Here is a 19,033-nt window from a genome sequence, read left to right on the forward strand (position 1 = left end):
ATTTTGTTTCTGGTGTCCTTCGACAGCTCTTTGGTCTTGGACATAGTGGAGTTTGGAGTGTGACTGTTTGAGGTTGTGGACAGGTGTCTTTTATACTGATAACAAGTTCAAACAGGTGCCATTAATACAGGTAACAAGTGGAGGACAGAGGAGACTTTTAAAGAAGAAGTTACAGGTCTGTGAGAGCCAGAAATCTTGCTTGTTTGTTGGTGACCAAATACTTATTTCCCACCATAATTTGCAAATAAATTCTTAAAAAATCAGACAATGTGACTTTATGGATTTCTTTTTCTCATTCTGTCTCTCATAATTGAGGTATACATATAATGAAAATTACAGGCCTCTCATCTTTTAAAGTGGGAAAACTTGCACAATTGGTGGCTGACTAAATAATTTTTTGCCCCACTGAAGGTAAAAATTGTCCATACAAAAGGGCACATCAATCTGCGGTATTCACCAGTCTACTTCAGCCTTTTATTCTTTGCAGCGCAAACAAAAATGGTCATTGGGAGCGCTGTTTATCTCAGTAAGAGCTGCAGATTTATTTGGTCTCTTATATGAACTACACTTGCATCTTTCTTTAGTTATAAATTGTGCAACTCCACTGCCGATTCTCACAAAGAATGGATCATGTCCGAACTTATACAAGATTGTACCTGATGCCTAAAAGGAGCAATGCCAGCACTATTATTCTTGATGGTGTAATAATTGTTTAACATGACATTTGTATATCTATATTTGACCTAGGCACTAGAAAATCTGTCCTGGCACATATGGCAAACATATCCATACAGTTCAAGTAACCCAAGGTATGATCATTCTTACTTTTATCACAACTGAATGAAATAGTCGACTACACTGTTCAGAAAAGAAGCATCCTAAAAAATGTGTACTGCATGGTAGAAATATTTATTACTGAATCTGAGGACCAAATAAATCATTGTATTCCTCCTATAATGAAATTTATTGAATGCTCCTGTCTAATATATAGATCTGGAAATATTCCCAAACTACACCTCCAAAATAAGCCTCAGTGAGAACACAGCTTTAGGTAAATTCAAATATTTGTAAATGAATTTGAGACATTTTGTGTCACGTACCCTAGTTTCTGAAATTTTTCTGGTGGTTTGTAGAATATTTTATCAACAGGTGTTTACATTAACACTAATATTATACTAATTTGAGTTACTGCATATATTAATGGTATAAAGCAATGGATAGTATAAAGTATAAAACAATGGAAATTGTTAAAGGGGTACTCCGCCCATAGTCATCTTATCCCCTATCCAAAGGGTGGAGAACCCCTTTAAAAGGACACTCCAGATAAAACCGAGGCTCAGTGTCTGAGGTGTATGACACAGGGACTCTTTTTGTTATTTTTTTGCATCCTTGAGTCAAGCACCACCCCTCAGGCCCTGAACTCGACATTAGAAGTTGAATCGGTTTTAGGTGGAGTGTTCCTTTCAAATGTCTTTTTTGTTAAGTTACGGCTCCTGGAAATAATGATGCTGTAGATGGATGTCACTGTGCATTGCAGGAGAATCTATACCATTGTTTGTGTGAGTTATGTCTACGTTGGTAGGGATTTCTCTTTGAAATCCGAAACCTAAGGTTTCATCTATACCATATGGAGCAAATCCTGGAGCTGCATCAAGTGTAACTCTAGGAGTATAGGCTGGAGTAACCGGTGTTGGGAGCTTGCTTTGTCCTAAGGGATTAACTGCAATGTTAGGCTGATTCATACTAGGGAATAACATGGCATCTCCTTGACCTGGTGGTATCCCTTCTAACCCAGGTATAGAAGGGTTTGACCCTACAATTGAAGGATTTTCAGGTGGGTTCTTTGCTGCTCCTTGACCTGCTGGATTTACTCCTGCCCCAGGAGAGTCATCTTCTATAGTAAAGTCTCCTACAAGGGCAGGGTTCTGTGGTAATCTTCCAAATCCAGGACCTACTCCTCCTAGCAGACCTGTGTACAGTGAATTCAAGGCATGTGCAGCCCCAGCCCGTCCACCCTAAAATACACAAAACCATAAAATTTGTATATGTAAAGAATAATTTCACAAAGTTATTTTCAATCCCACTATTATTCTCATTATTCTCAAATCTCTTTGTACCAACACTAAATTTAAATTAGATATAGGTTGATGGCACATGTATTTGGCCTAAAAGAATCAGTTATTTGATGGCCTATAACGTATATAATCAGACTATTATTATTATTATTATTATTATTAATAATAATAATGTATATACCAGTGAGCCATAACAGTAAAACCAAATATTGTGTAGGCCCTCCATTGTACCACCAAGGCTTGGACTCCACTACACTTCTAAAGGTGTCTTGTGGCATCTTGCATTAAACCATTATCAGCAGATTCTTTCCTGTAAGTTTTGATGTGGCTCCACCATGGACTTGTATTTTCAACACAATCTAGTTGAGATCTGGGGAGATCAGATAATAAGGAACGAGTTTTCCTATGAATTGACATGGCTGTCAATTGATGGAGGTGTCTGAAGGCTCAATAAACAAGCACCAGTCAGTAAGATCAACGGTTGTCATAGAGGCCTGCTTGGCCCATGTAAAAGGCCCTAAGACAACTACCTTAAAGGGTTTTCCAGCTTTTTACATCTTATCCCCTATCCAAAGGATAGGGGATGGGTATTCCGGCTTTATACATCTTATCCCCTATCCAAAGGATAAGGAATAAGATGTATGATCGCAGGGGTCCCGCTGCTGGGGACCCCCGTGATCTTGGTGCAGCCCCCGACATTCTGTGCCAGGTGCTGCCTCCAAGACAGGGATGTAATGTCATGGCTACGCCCCCTAGTGACATCACACCACGGCCCTACATTCATATCTATGGGAGGGGGTGTGACAGGAATGTGATGCACATAAACTCCTAGATATCCAAATGATGCAAAAGAAAATGTGATTTTGTAACCAGGCCACCTCTTTTCATACTTGATGCTCACATGTCCATGTAGGCATTTTGTTCATTGGATAAGGGTCAGCATAAGCACTGTTACTGGTTTGTGGCTATATTTTCCCATACACAACAAGCTGTGATGCTCTGACACCTTTTCACTGTAGGCAGCATAACCAGGGGTTTGGGGAAAAAAAGTGTGGGAACTCACCCAAGATTTCCACTCAAGGACTGGACCTAATGGGAATGGTGTTCCTACTGTGGAAAAAGTTCCTGTATGACTTGAGCCCTGAGCATAACCTTTTTCAAAATTTCAGGGTGCACCAGCTCTTTTGTGGGATTGGATCAGTTTCTCAACCCGGGAAACCATGAGCTTTGGACACTTAATGACCTTGTCACCAGTTCACCATTTATCCATCCTTGGACAACATTTTTTTCTTACCACAGGCATGGAAACACCCAACACCCTGGCATTTTGGCAATGCTCTGACCATCTAGTCATCAGAATTTTGCCCTTGTCAAAATCACCCAGCTATGTGTTTGTTTTTATTCTTATGCTGGTCAACAGATGTGTGGCGCTGGGGGGTGGGGAGGATAAAAATATTAAAAGACGCTTCTCTCATCACCTATGACAGGTAAACTGCCCCCATAGCTTTGAGAATGTCTACTGATCACATTTACGGTTATGCTTAGCGTAAAACAATATTCACATTTTGTCTGTGCTTTCACATATACATAGGGTTCCTAATTGGCCTTCTGACACATAACAGCTCAGCTATATCTCTATCTCACCTTATATTGTAATTTAGACTACAAATATAACAACATATATAATACGTATTTTCCATATTTTCCAGCAAAATTTTTACCTGCAGTTCCTCTGAACTCATGGCTCCAAGCCTGGCTGGTGCTCCCTGTAAGAAAATGAATTTTACCCAACAGTCAGGACAATGGTTGGTTACAATGAATTCCAATTTAGAAAATGAGTCAAACGGTGACAATAAACAAAATGCTTAACTTCATAGCTACTATCTATATTCTTCCTAAGTAGATGTGAGTGAGCAAAGACTGGACATTAGTCTCAGTTCAAGCAAACAAATAATAATCTGTCCACATCAAAATAATAAAGATGACCCAACTTTTCCAAGATACTTATTGGGTGTGGGTATGTTTATTTAGTGGAGCTTGTCTTGCTGCCAATCCAATCAATCAGGATCCTGATGAAGAGGGCAGCAACCTCAAAACGGTTGCAGGAGTGTGAATGATGCTAGCCTCCTCATGGGGAAGTCTCTGCTTACAAAGTATGCCCAGGAATCATGGCATACCAATCTAAGGAACTGGAGTACGGCCTGGCCAACGGACTGATGGGTGAATGGCAACATGTAACATGTAACTGTAACTGAGTGTTTACTAACTAGCAATGATTTGTATGCACCACATACAATAGTAATTAATAGTAAGCCAAAGATAAATAGATCAATAAACTACAAGATGAAAAACAACATGTGTTTACTTCAGGGAGATCATGTCAAACAAATCTTATTGATTTTTTTTTGACTGGGTGACTGAAATGATAGATGGTGGAGGGGCAGTAGACATCACATATCTAGATTTTAGTAAGGCTTTTGACACTGTCCCACATAGAAGACTTATCTGTAGTCATTGAGTTTGGACTCCCATATTGTTGAGTGGATTAGGCAGTGGCTGAGTGACAGACAACAGAGGGTTGTAGTCAATGGAGAATATTCAGAGCAAGGTCGTGTTACCAGTGGGGACCTCAGGGATCTGTACTGGGACCAATTTTGTTTAATATCTTCATTAGTGATATCGCAAAAGGTCTCGATGGTAAGGTATGTCTTTTTGCTGATGACACAGAGATATGTAACAGGGTTGATGTTCCTGGAGGGATCCGCCAAATGGAAAAGGATTTAGGAAAACTACAAGAATGGTCAGAACTCTGGTGACTGAAATTTAATGTGGATAAGTGCAAGATAATGCACCTGGGGTGTAAAAACCCTCGGGCAGAAAATAGACTTTTTGACAAAGTCCTGACCTCAGTATCTGAGGAGAGGGATTTAGGAGTAATTATTTCAGAAGACTTAAAGGTAGGAAGCAGCAGGAAATGCTAGCAGAATGCTTGGATGTATAGGGAGAGGTATAAGCAGTAGAGAGAGATAAGTTCTCATGCCACTGTACAGAACACTGATGAGGCCTCACTTGGAGTATTGTGCGCAGTACTAGAGGCCATATCTCCAGAAGGATATAGGTACTCTAGAGAGAGTTCAGAGAAGAACTACTAAACTAGTACATGGATTGCAGGACAAAACTTACCAGAAAAGGTTAAAGGAGCTTAATTTGTATAGCTTGGAAGAAAGAAGAGACAGAGAGGATATGATAGAGACTCTTAAATACATAAAGGGAATCAACATGATAAATTAGAGGGGCAAAGGTTTATGCAGGAATATCAGGAAGTATTACTTTACTGAGAGAGTAGTGGATGCATGGAATAGCCTTCCTGCAGAAGTGGTCGCTGCAAATACAGTGAAGGAGTTTAAACATGCATGGGATAAGCATAAGGCTATCCTTCATATAAGAAAGGGCCAGGGACTATTGATAGGATTCAGATTATTGGGCAGACTAGATGGGCCAAATAGTTCTTATGTACCGACAGATTCTATGTAAAAACGTAGTCTCCTACTCTATATTTTTTTTATTTAATAATGCCACTTGAAATGCTGTCCTATCCTCCAGTGCAGTCTTCTTTCTGCTTCATGAGGTCAACACGCCACACTGCACTCAGCTAGTCACCAGCTGCAGCGATGTCTCTCCTCGGCCTATAAAAGGCTGAGCACAGGTACTCTGTATTGGGCCCGGTTTTCCTGCTGGCCCAATCCAATACATGACACTGTCGCTCAGCCTTTCACCAGCCAAGGTGGAACATTGCTACAGCCAGTGATTTGCTACGTGCAGTGTGACGTGTTAACCCATTAAAACTCTTGGACTTAAATTACATATATGTGAGAATACACAGAAATATAATAAGCCAGTGATTACAGTACCATAAAACTCAAATATAAGAATAAAGAATTTTACTTACTCCAGGTCCTCCACCATAATTCATAAAGAAAAGCCCAGGATATGGCTAAAATGATAGAAAAGTTTTAATAATAAAACTACACATCGAAACATAGCTATACAGAAAGGTACACAAGCAGGAGAATACAGCAGCACAAAGACACAGACGAAACATGAAATGCTACATTGCTACAATGAAAAATGAAAAACTGAGGTGCTTCGCGAACCATTTGGCCAAATGTTTTTTTTTTTGTGTTATACAGAAAGGTAGATAGACAATATATGCCGTTTATTTTAATTGCCCTCCTAAAGGGGTGTTCCAGGGAATGCCTGTATGTTACCTATCTCCTTCTGCACTTATGATAAAAAAAGTCCACATACTTACCTCCTCTGTTCCCCAATTGCTGCTGCTGTCAAGTGTTCCATTCCCTGTAGTGCTCCTCTTCTTCCTCCTTCAAAGACATGGGCCCTCATTTACTATTCTAAACCCGACCTCTTTTGTCGGGTTTTTTTGTCGCATCTTTGTCTGCGCCATGTCGCAGACATTGTGCGCCAGTCTGCGACGCGATGCGACATTTTTTCCCGACGGACCCGATGTGGATTCTCCCAAACCCGAAAAAGGGGCGTTACCCGACATTTCTGAGCTTTCCCACGTATTTATTAAGGTTTCCAACCCGAATTTGTTGTATTGTTGTGGATTTTTTCCCGACAGCTCAGAGGAGTTGGAAACCAAAACCAACAAAATCCACGTGCGACAAACAGGATGCGACATAATAATAAATACCAGGGGAAAAAAGCAGTCGGGTAAGAAAGCAACATAGACTTACAACCCGATTTTCTTAGTAAATGAGGGCCATTGTGTGCCCTCTCAGCCAGTCTCTTTGCTAAGTAGGCAGTTACTACTGGCAAGAAACATCATCAGGAGGAAGAGTGAACAGCTGGAGGACCAGCAGTAGAAGTGAGTATGCAGACTTTTTAATACAAGTGCACAGGGAAGCACGTTTTATAAATTTATTTTTCCCTGGAAAACCTGTGTAAGTGAAGAAAATCTCAACTACAGTATGACCTCGTTATTGCCAGAGTATGGGGGTCCAGGAGGCTAAAAAATAGGCTACCACTATGGGTACCCATAGACTCAGTCATCTTGGGGGTCAGATCACCAACAGCACAGTGCCATAGTGGTTCCAATATTAAAGGAGATGTTTGTGATGAGGTAACCTCTTCAACTGTTCAACTCTCCAAAGCAAAGAACCATAACTAATCCTCAACTACAAGCAATATGTAACACCTCCCCATTGGTCATTCATGTAACTAATGACTTAGACTTACATGCTGTTGGTGCGTGGGTGGTACAGCTGCTGGGTCTGGAACAGGATCTGCTGCTCCTTGTTGCAGTAATTTATTCATTATTGTTTGGTACTAAACATAGAAAATAAACAAAAGTAAATTTAGTGTCATACTGATATGTCGTCTTTCCAGTATGTTCATTAAAAACTAAAAATTACATGTTCATTAACAATTAAAAATTACATGTTTTCATAAATTCTAAGACCTGGCATCAAATAGTATCAGACTGACTCCACTTTCCTGTTCAGGAGGATTAATATTTTGGCAATATATGATTTGTCCCTTTCAATGAAAGGTTTTGGTTGTTTTTTCTGTTCCAAGACTATACCCTTCCTCAAGTCATCACACTATAATAAAGGATTGGACCCTTCATCCCACTCTAGGATGTAGAAGCTGGACTTCTGCTGCTAGAGGGCTCCAGCAGACCATTTAGTACCAGTGTGTTGCACCAGTGCATTATGCTGAAAAGCATAGTCAGTGGTCCAAGTCGTACCCAGAAGGGTCAGACCTGTCGACACTAAGGAACCATAACCACAGGATGCTGGGAAAAGCAACCTTAAATAGGTAGTGCAGGCCAAATATTGGTGGGGGACAATTAACAGTGGGCACACTGACCCTTTAAAGGAGTTCTCCGGTGCTTAGACATCTTATCCCCTATCCAAAGGATAGGGGATAAGATGCCTGATCGCTGGAGTCCCGCCGCTGGAGTCCCGCCGCCGCGTGATGTCACGCCTCCGCCCCCGTGTGACATCACACTCTGCCCCTAAATGCAAGACTACTGGAGGGGGCGTGATAGCTGTCATGCGGGGGCAGAGGCGTGACGTCACACGCCGCCGGCCCTGTGGTCGCCGGTAATCAGACCCGGAGCGAACACGCTACGGGGACTGATTATAAACGGGGTGCCGCGTGCAAGATCACGGGGGTTCCCAGCGGCGGGACTCCCGCGATCAGGCATCTTATCCCCTATCCTTTGGATAGGTGATAAGATGTCTAAGCACCAGAGAACCCCTTTAAGAATTTGGGCAGAGCGGGATGGCACAAGTACATGGCAGCAGCAGAAGGGAGAAGCTGGTGGCAGACAGTTGCAGGATGCTGGTGGGAGGCACCTTCTGGCATTACAGTGTGTTCAGCAGAGGGCAGAGTGCAGGGGTGGCAGTAAGTGACAGGATGCTGTGAGTGACAGTATTTGATATACTTAATGCATGTGTGGTAGCCCTTGGGGGGTATAGTGTAGTTGGGGTGTTGCTGTGTTGGAATATGAGGGGTTAATTTAACATATGAGGGATATGGTCCATGTCAGCTGTCACTCCCCGTTACAAAGCATGGTGGGTGATCACCTGACTACCTCCAAAGGTCCTTGGGTAAAAACCATAGAGTTCTGGAACGCATCACGTGACCCGCAGGTCCTGCGACACTAACAACAAGGTAAGTACACTTTATATACATATAAACAATTAGAATTTGAATAATTTTAATTATTAAAGGGGTGACTAGGGGCTAACTATAGATGAGGATCCCACTGGTACCTAGGGACTCTGACTTTGGGGACCTCACCACAAGGTAACGGATGCAATCCGGTACTGGGACACCACACATGTTGTATGGGACACATTTGCATTTGCATATTTATTATGTGTTTTACAAACAACATTTTTACCCTTCAATCGAAAAAGTAGCTTAGAGGGAAAGGATAATGTACAAGCGGAAATGGGTGTAGCCTGCAATGCTACAAAATGTACCAAAATTGAGCCAAACTTTTGGCATAGAATATTGGTGTTAAATAAGTTTATCAATAGTTGGTGAAAAAAAGTCAAAATATACATAAAATTTATCAAACAGCAGATGGGACTGTGAAATATTCAGAGCATCCTTAGACTGCCGGGACTGAATTTATGCTTTTTTGGGAAGATTTGTCAAATTTTGTGCAGGGCAGCAGCACATAGCAACCAATGAGATTCCAGCTTTCATTTTTAAAAAGGCTTCTGAAAAAAAGAAAACTGGAATTTGGTTGCTATGGGCAACTGCCCCACTGTTCCTTTGTCCAAGGTTTAATCTTCACCTCTATATATTACACAATCGTAGTAAATCTGTGCCAATACATCTTTAACACTATGAGAGCATTTTGGGAGGAATTTATCATTACTTTCAAAAAAGGTACAAAAAAGTCTAAAATGCTTTAAAAAATAAATATATAGGCGATTCCTCATTTAGCGACAATTCTTCATCAACACATACACTAAAATTGTTGAGAAATACTCCCCTTTTTACAAGTACCATTTCCCTATGTGTTTTACAGGTTTGTGTGTATGTGCATGAAGAAATTAGCTTAATAAAAAGTATACTAAAACTTTGCAGGGGCAATGATTACCATAAACAATGCTACCGTTTGGATTTGACCGTCAGCTGGACCGCCCTTTGGTGGAGTCAGAGTGGGGTCTGCTTGATTTGGGAATCCCAGAGGTAAGAGTGATTGGATGAATTGTTCAGCAGTTGGTTGTTTCTGGGTTCCAGCCTGTGTATCCTGGACTGGTTTAGCAGGGTCAGCTACTCCAGGTAAAGGTGGCGGGTGTATGGGCACAGCATATTCAAACTACAAAATAAGCCCAAAGAAATGATGATAATACCAGCAATTAAATTTAATATGCTCACGATTTTACATCACAGTAAAGATAATAATGATTGCCCACTTAACTCTACACAGGAGTGGGTAAGTAACTCTCTGCCAGAGGAACTGGTCATGGTGAATTCATTAAATGAATACTCCGGGGATAAGTGTCTTAATTGATCTCCTGTTTGAGGTTCAGTCACTTACCTGTCCTCGGTACGCTCTGGCCCCACCTTCTTAGACAAGCAAGAGTGACGACCCTCTCAGTAAACCTGTACAGAAGATTGCGAGGGGTCCGAATGTCTAACTTCTGGGAACCTCCTTGATCTTCTGTATATGGTTGCTGAGAGGGCACAGGATAGAGTATACATTTTAGTTACCCAGAGTACCCCTTTAAGAGTTTAAAAGGGGCCTAGATACATTTCTGGAGGGAAATAATGTTATTATTATTATTAAATTATTATTAAAAATTATAGTCACTAGATTCGGGAAAAGTTATTGATACAGGGATTTATTTTGATCAGCAGATAGGGAGGCAGGAAGGAATTGTTTTTCCCTAAGATGAGCAAAACTGGATTTTTTTTTTACCTTCTTTTAGATCAACATTGCAGGGTCCTTGGCTGAACTGGATGGACATATGTTTTTTGTTTTTCAATTTTCCTAACTATGTTACTATATTCATATATAACGTAAAACACACATGAAGTGATACCTGTTGGTTGTCTGGCACTTGTGATCTTTGATGTAGCCAAGGAAATGTTGTATGTGTCGGTAGTAGACCATGTAGCCACAGAGTTGAGTAAGGGTCATTATAGCCAAATCTTGAAAACTATGTACAAAAATTAGGTATAGTATACATATGAAATATAGTATGCACATTAGGTATAGTATACATATGATATATAGTATGCAAATTAGGTACAGTATACATACAGTATGAGCTATTGTATATATTATATATTTATGATGATAAAATACTTCAGATAATATCATAGGAATCTGTCCATGGAGAAGCTTCATTACATAATTTCACATTAATTAAACCCCCATTAAATGCCAATGACTATAATACAGAGGGGCAAAAAAGTATTTAGTGAGCCACCAATTTTACAAGTTCTCCCACTTAAAAAGATGAGAGAGGCTTGTAATCATAGGTACACTTCAACTATTAGAGACAGAATGGGGGGGGGGGGGGGGGAAGAATACAGGAAATCACATTGTAGGATTTCTAATGAATGAATTGGTAAATTCCTTGGTAAATAAGTATTTGGTCACCTACAAACAAGCAAGATTTCTGGCTCTCACAGACCTGTAACTTCTTCAAGTCTCCTCTGTCCTCCACTCGTTACTTGTATTACTTGTTATCAGTATAAAAGACACCTGTCCACAACCTCAAACAGTCACACTCCAAACTCCACTATGGCCAAGACCAAAGAGTAGTGTTGAGCGTGAATATTCGAATAGCAAATTTTTATCGCGAATATCGTCACTTCGCGATTTTGAGAATATTTAGAATATAGCAAAATATATTCGTTATGATTATCATCCCTCCCTGCTTCCAGCTTGTGGTTCAAAGAAGGCGAATATGTGAAAATTCGCCAATATCGGCACTTCCAGAGACACTGATCCCTTCTTTTAGCTTGTGGGCCAATGAGAAGGATGCAAATACAGTTGTCAGAGGTTAGCAACATCTCTAGCAACCAATAGGAAAGTAGTTAGTTGAAAGATATAATGCGCATTTTGTGAATTTCATTACGAACTTCACATTAAAAAATTGAAACAAATATGTGAAATTCACGAATATAGGAAAAATATTCGTCCATATATTCATGAAATATCGCTAATTCAAATATGGCCTATGTCGCTCATCACTAAAGAAAATTGTAGGCCTGCCCAAGGCTGGGAAGACTGAATAGGCATTAGGCAAGCAGCTTGGTGTGAAGAAATCAACTGTGGGAGCAATTATTAGAAAATAAAAGATATACAAGACTACTAATAATCTCCCTCGATCTGGGGCTCCACGCAAGATCTCACCCCGTAGTGTCAAAACGATCACAAGAACAGTGAGAAAAAATCCCAGAACCACACAGGAGGACTTAGTGAATGACCTGCATCAGTAACACACTATGCCGCCAGGGACTCAAATCATGCAGTGCCAGACATGTTCCCCTGCTTAAGCCAGTACATGTCCGGGCCCATCTGAAGTTTGCTAGAGAGCATTTGGATGATCCAGAAAAGGATTGGGGGAATATCATATGGTCAGATAAAACCAAAGTAGAACTTTTTGGGAAAAAGTCAATTTGTCGTGTTTGGAGGAGAAAGAATGCTGAGTTGCATGCAAAGAACACCATACCTACTGTGCAACATGGGGATGGAAACATCATGCTTTGGGGCTGTTTTTCAGTAAAGGGACCAGGATGACTGACCGCCCACCCAGGCAACAACGGAGTGGCTTCGTAAGAAGCATTTCAAGGTCCTGAAGTCGCCAGATCTCAACCCCATAGAAAACCTTTGGAGGCAGTTGAAAGTCTATGTTACCCAGCAACAGCCCCAAAACATCACTGCTCTAAAGGAGATCTGCATGGAGGAATGGGGCAAAATACCAGCAACAGTGTGTGAAAAAACCTTTTGAAGACTTAAAGAAAACGTTTGACCTCTGTCATTGCCAACAAAGGTTATATAATAAAGTACTGAGATTAACTTTTGTTATTGACCAAATACTTCTTTTCCACCATAATTTGCTAATAAATTCTTAAAAAATCAGACAAAGTTATTTTATGGATTTTTTTTCTCTTTAGGTCTCTCATAGTTTAGGTATACCTATGATAAAAAGATGAGATAGGCCTGTAATTTTCAAGTGGGAGAACTTGCACAATTGGTGGCAGACTAAATACTTTTTCCCCCACTGTACTGCACTGTCTTTATTAGAGTGCCTGCACACAATGCAGATGAAGTGCAGTAATGGCATGTGGAAGCTACATGTAGTAACATCGTGGGGAATTTATCATTCAAAGTTGCACATTTGGCCCAGATTTATCAATTTGCAAAAAACTGGTGTGATTAGCCCACAGCAACCAATCCCAGCTCAGCTCTTATAACCTAACAAGCTATGGTAAAATGAAAGCTGAGCTGTGATTGGTTGTTATAAGCAAAACCAGACAGATTTGGTTTCAGGCAGATTGACAAATTTGGGCCTATATTTGTATTTGTACAGCCTAAAGTAAAATTACAAAACTGTACAGTTTATTATATTAAAAAATTATAGAAACTGGACCTATGGGTGGAGGGTTAATTTCCACAATTATTTATTTACAATTGATCACTGAGTGATCACTGAAACCCTAATTGTACCACCCACTAATAAACTAAAAATTAAAACGTAACTTTTAATTCTTGCCAAAAAAAAGGTGTTAAAATTAAATGGACATCTCTCCAGCCAATATTGATCTTATGTAATGCACGTCACTACATGCTTACTGGAGTGTCCACTAGATTAAAACCTAACACACATCACCCCCCCCCCCCCGACGTTTTACCACAAGCTGTGGCTTTATCAAGGACTAAAGGGTCAATGGCCATTGACCCTTTAGTCCTTGATAAAGCCACTGCTTGTGGTGAAACGTCGGGGGGGGGGGGTGATGTGTGTCAGGTTTTAATCTAGTGGACACTCCAGTATACTGTTGTGGTCTGCAGCCACAATAAGAAAAGCAAACAAGCATGTAGTGACGTGCATTACATAAGATCAATATTGGCTGGTGAGATGTCCATTTAATTTTAACACCTTTTTTTGGCAAGAATTAAAAGTTACGTTTTAATTTTTCGTTTATTAGTGGGTGGTAAAATTAGGGTTTCAGTGATCACTCAGTGATCAATTGTAAATAAATAACAGTTTATTACATTGTCACAAGCTGAAACAAAACATTGATCCTGTTGACATATGTGCCGAAATTTCCGCTGCTCTGCTCCATCATAGGAGCAAAAGAACAAAAGTAACAGTGGCAAGGACTCCCCTAAATGCTGGACATAATAGGAAATAATTGTATTTTCCATAAAATAACAATTCTCAGAAAATTTTTCCTAGAACTTTGCATTGCCTCCAGGAAATGTATGAAGGAAGTTGTGTTCCTATAACTTTTCATGTTAATCTGTGTATTCAGCCAAACACAAGAACATTCATTGCTGGCCCTGTATAGATTCCCACAAAAAGCAGTCTGTGGTACTGTAATGGATGTGTAAGGCCATAGGAATGAATTTGCAATTGACTGCAGTCTGTACATTATTAGATTATTACTGTCAAATGTAGCGGTCCTCATAATCCCAGTAATTCTCAATAACCTTTATTCAAAAACATTATATATTCTAATATCTTATGTTTAATTCATTTATATATAAACATCAAATTCTTACCTGAGGCAAAGCTGTAAGCTTGTTGGCAGCCTGCTGCTGTTGCAGTGTCTTGCAAATAAATTACAATATTTACCATTAATTATTTTATTCATTTCTAATTTAAAAAGAAATAAATACAGCGCACCAATGAAAGAAACACAACACTGGAGTCACTGTGATTCTCAGCACGCCAGCACCAGATGCCACCCAGAGTGCTTAACAAGGCCGGGCTGGCCATTGGGCATGCTGGGTGTATGCCTGGTCAGCTGGGCTGTCCACTGGGCTGGCTGGTAGCCACAAGAGGCTGAAAATCCCTTCCTCTGCACTCCAGCACAGAAAATGTTAGTAGTAGTAGCCCCTGTGGACTGTGAGGCAACACTATGGACGGTGTGGAAGTCAGAGGGGCTGCAACTACCTAAATGGGGCTGCTAAAACTGCTACCTAAGGTTGCTGCTACTACCTAAAGGGGGCTGCTGCTACTAATACCTCAAGTGGGCTGCCACTACTACTACCTAAAGGGGGCTGCTGCTACTACAACCTAAAAGAGAATAGCTGCTACTAATACCCAAATTGGGCTGCCACTACTACTACCTAAATGGGGCAGCTAAAACTACTATCCAAGGTTGCTGCTACTACTACTACATAAAGGGGGCTGCTGCTACTAATACCTAAATTGGGCTGCCACTACTACTACCTAAATGGGGCAGCTAAAACTACTATCCAAGGTTGCTGCTACTACTACTACATAAAGGGGGCTGCTGCTACTAATACCTAAATTGGGCTGCCACTACTACTACCTAAATGGGGCAGCTAAAACTACTATCCAAGGTTGCTGCTACTACTACTACATAAAGGGGGCTGCTGCTACTAATACCTAAATTGGGCTGCCACTACTACTACCTAAAGGGGGCTGCTACTACTACCTAAAAGAGGATAGCTGCTACTAATACCCAAATTGGGCTGCCACTGCTACTACCTAAAAGGGGATAGCTGCTACTACTACCTATAGGGGACTGCTGCTGCTGCTGCTGCTACAAATACAGCCAGTAACACTATGGAAATGCTCTTAGTGTTTATAGAGGGCAGTTTTTACAGATCATTGTAAAGACATACTCACAGCATCTTCTATAGGCTGTGAACTTACCTCTAGGCTTACACTGGCCATTCCGTGTGTTCCCGGTGACTGAGGGTACATCTGAGGCAACATAAAGGCTATCATTATATCTGAATTCCTGACTTACATACAAGTTTTATCTATTTATCTAATTAGTATTTTGGGTCAAGAGAAATGCAAAATCGAGAATAACAGCAGTCACATGACTTGTGACGCATTTTTTATACATTACATAACAAATAATATTATGCTGCATTTTACAAATAAGTGAAAGCACTTTGGAGGGAGATTTATCAAAACCTGACCAGAGGATAAGTTGCTAAGTTGCCCATAGCAGCCAATCAGATCGCTTCTTTCATTTTGCAGAGACCTTGTTAAAAATTAAAGAAGCGATCTGATTGGTTGCTATGGGCAACTGGGCAACTTTTCCTCTGCACAGGTTTTGATAAATCTCCCTCTTTAAGATGACTTCTCAAAATTGTTAAAAGTACCATGGTGTTCCAATAAAAAACAGAAACCAATATACTTAGAAAATAAGAAAGTTTTAAACTCTATTAATACATTTTTTTAATCTTAGTATACCTTTTTGTTCGCTATGTAGTTACTCAGCTAAAGTCCAGATATTACACATGTGACATTTCACCTCACACATTATAGTGTACTTGCATTGTCCCACAGAGAGCTTTTCTAGATGCATTTTAGTTCTTGAAGAATTGAACTCTCCATATTGCACTTTTATTGTTGATGCATTTTGTTATATTTACATATTGCAGTATCTCAGGTTTGTATTACAAATGTATAGTTCATATACTATGTATTCCGCAGTCAACTAGTGGCAATTTTATTTCATGGTCAGAGTAAGTGACTACATATATATAGAATTTAAACAACCAGACTGGAATAAGGAGACCTAAAAGTTGGGAGATTGCTTTTCAGTTTCTAATCCATTCTAATGGCTAAAAGAAGATTTTCTGTATGTGTTAGGAGGAGTCAGTTCAGTGTAATTGAAAGATGCATAGAGGACTGTGAGGAGACCAGAGCAGTTCAGCTCTCCCTCCAAAGGCCTAATTTGCTGCCAGATAGCAAGGGAAAGTTGTGCATATGCCTTGTTGCATTCCAGATCCTGTTGAACTTCAGGCTGGGCATAGTCATCAAGGTAGCTGAAGTGGCTACAAAGAGTTGCCTGCACCCCACAGCTGGGCACTGCAGAATGCAAAATTAATTAGGAACTCTTGGTTTTCCTGCAAACAGTTGGTGACTAACCTGATTGTATCATATACCCCATATAATGGAGAAGAGATTACAAATATTTTAGTAATAAAACTTACTTACAGACTGAGAAGAAGGCTAGGAATCTCTACACCAGCACTAACCTACAATCCTTGTATTTCTTTATTCTGTGCACATATTGACTGTGGATTACCTATGGTTTCTACCTGTGTATCCTGTTGAGAAGGCCTATGGGAACCCCTTAAGCCAGTGACTGTGATTGGCTATAGCACGCAAGGGCAAGCCTACCCCCATTAAACATTACTACCAGTAGCATTCCACCTAGGCAGCAATGCACACCGAGATGTTGCATGTTTACACTGAAGCTGTTGTATTACATGCATCCAGCTAGTATCCTGCATGGGAAGCTAAAATAGGTTCCAAGCTAGATACTTGGTAACTGTACTAGCCAGTGTGCTCTCCGTTGCCTAACACAGCTAAGAATGAAAAGTTATATCTGAAGATCATATGACTAATATCATACTGAGGAAATCTTTTTTTAGAGGAAGACTAAAGCCATTTCAAATTTTATATATCTATATACATTTTTAAATATATATATATATATAAATATACATACACACAGTATATATATATATATATATATATATATATATTTTTTTTTATCTCAACTACTTACTGGAAAGGTAAGAACAGTTCCAAACATGCACAGAACCAATGCCAGTTTCTCCATCGCTCTCTTGAGGTATCTCTATAAGGAAATGCATGTAATTATAAAAAGTCTGTTATTTATATTGCCTTAAAATCAGCTAAGTATGGCTAAAGTTATTATTATTTAAATGGTATTGCAGGAGGAGAATAATTCAGGTGGTTTCTTGTATGCTTAATGTATTCCTATCGATGTGTCATGTACAGATTTTCTGCCATGCTAATTATTTAATCTTCTCTGACAGGGTTTTTCTAATGCAGCCCAATTTCCCATTATGCCTCCGTGTTTACACAGCAAATTATAGAATTTAGTGGCATAAATCTTCTGTCCCCAAATCACTTTGCAGAATATTGCTGGATTCCTACATGATGTAGCTGCAACTTGTGTTCCCTGCTTGTGATAGGTTTTTCCCTGCTATCACAAGCAGGAGGCAGCAAAGGGCAGGGTCAAGTGTGAGAAACAGCTGGTGAATTTTATAACCGCTTATCAATGTATGGACTCATCTACTATATCACTACACTTCTGGAGTCTTATGTAAAGCAGAAATTGTTTATATATTTCCAGCAGAACTCGATGTATGGAGGCACATACAGAGAAACAAGATGGCAAGAGGGATAGATGGGGGCAGAATGACATCCTGTGTACTCAGGAGATCAAGCTGTGGTCTGGTGGTTAGACTAGGGATCACATGGCAAAACCATAATGAAAGACCTCAGTGGTATGTGACTTTAGAGAAAATGTGTTTATGGTATTCCATATATAGTGGCATAGAAGCACAGTAATGGATCTTGGATACTTCTTGACCCTTGGAGTGAAATAAAGGGTTTGGTCATATCAAATGAAAACATGGTAAATTTGTCTTCTAAGGGACAATAAGAAACAAAACTGAACAAGACTGATTAGCAAAACAGATACCATCCATATATATATACATGCAGAAAATAAGATAAAATAAGAAAATTTCCCATGTAAAGAAAGTGATGTTTGCAGGTAAAACTAGTCCTACGTATGTTGACTATGTAACAGACAGAAAATCTTAAATGATCAACTTACCGTACAATTTCCAGATTCCTTCTCCTCTATTCTCTGAAGATCTGTCCAGTAAGCGCTGCCATCAATATATAATATCCATTCTATGCCAACACTTTGATTTAAACCATTTTAAATGTGCAGAACAGCCAATAGGGAGAGAGAAAACCTGTGTGACATATCTAGTTGGAGTGAATTTTTATGCATGCAAAGCATTTCACACAGTCTCATTATTGTAATTGTACATTGGAGACACAGGTTCAGTTTTCCATGTAATATGCTGTTTTACAACACGTAGTTACATTCTAATTTAAGAAGTACAAGTTCATTATTGTTAAAGAGACCAAAATAGTGTTCCTCCAACTGTTGCAAAACTATTACTCCCAGCATGTCCAGAAAATTGTAATATTTCATTTCCATTGCAATGTTTCTGAAGGGTTACACAGGTTACAGCTTATCATTGGAGGTTTCAGCAGCAAAATGTTCTATGACCCACATATTGGCCCTCATTTACAAAGACTGGAGTGTCGGTTAGGTTTTTTTTTTTTCATTGTACTCGTCTTTTTTCCCCTTGTGATTTACTAATCTGTCGCCCAATTTCCCTTTCTTTC

General features: G+C 39.8%; 1 protein-coding gene across 2 annotated transcripts; it reads right to left on the reverse strand.

Moving 5' to 3' along the window:
• Positions 1–348: 348 nt before the first annotated feature.
• Positions 349–18,603, reverse strand: AMBN (ameloblastin). Of its 2 annotated transcripts, none has more exons than XM_056568352.1 (10): positions 18,447–18,603; positions 17,364–17,435; positions 15,485–15,535; positions 14,362–14,409; positions 10,667–10,783; positions 9,733–9,939; positions 7,332–7,421; positions 6,025–6,069; positions 3,797–3,841; positions 349–2,015 (listed from the first exon to the last, which is right to left on the reverse strand). In XM_056568352.1, the coding sequence occupies exons 2-10, from the start codon at positions 17,415–17,417 to the stop codon at positions 1,485–1,487; spliced, it is 1,188 nt and encodes a 395-aa protein (XP_056424327.1). In that variant the 5' UTR covers positions 17,418–17,435; positions 18,447–18,603; the 3' UTR covers positions 349–1,484. The 2 variants fall into 2 exon arrangements, with proteins under 2 accessions (XP_056424327.1, XP_056424317.1); XM_056568342.1 differs by having other exon boundaries at positions 9,718–9,939.
• Positions 18,604–19,033: the final 430 nt, after the last annotated feature.

Source organism: Hyla sarda, chromosome 1 (assembly GCF_029499605.1).
Source record: "Hyla sarda isolate aHylSar1 chromosome 1, aHylSar1.hap1, whole genome shotgun sequence".
In the NCBI taxonomy this organism is placed as follows: domain Eukaryota; kingdom Metazoa; phylum Chordata; class Amphibia; order Anura; family Hylidae; genus Hyla; species Hyla sarda.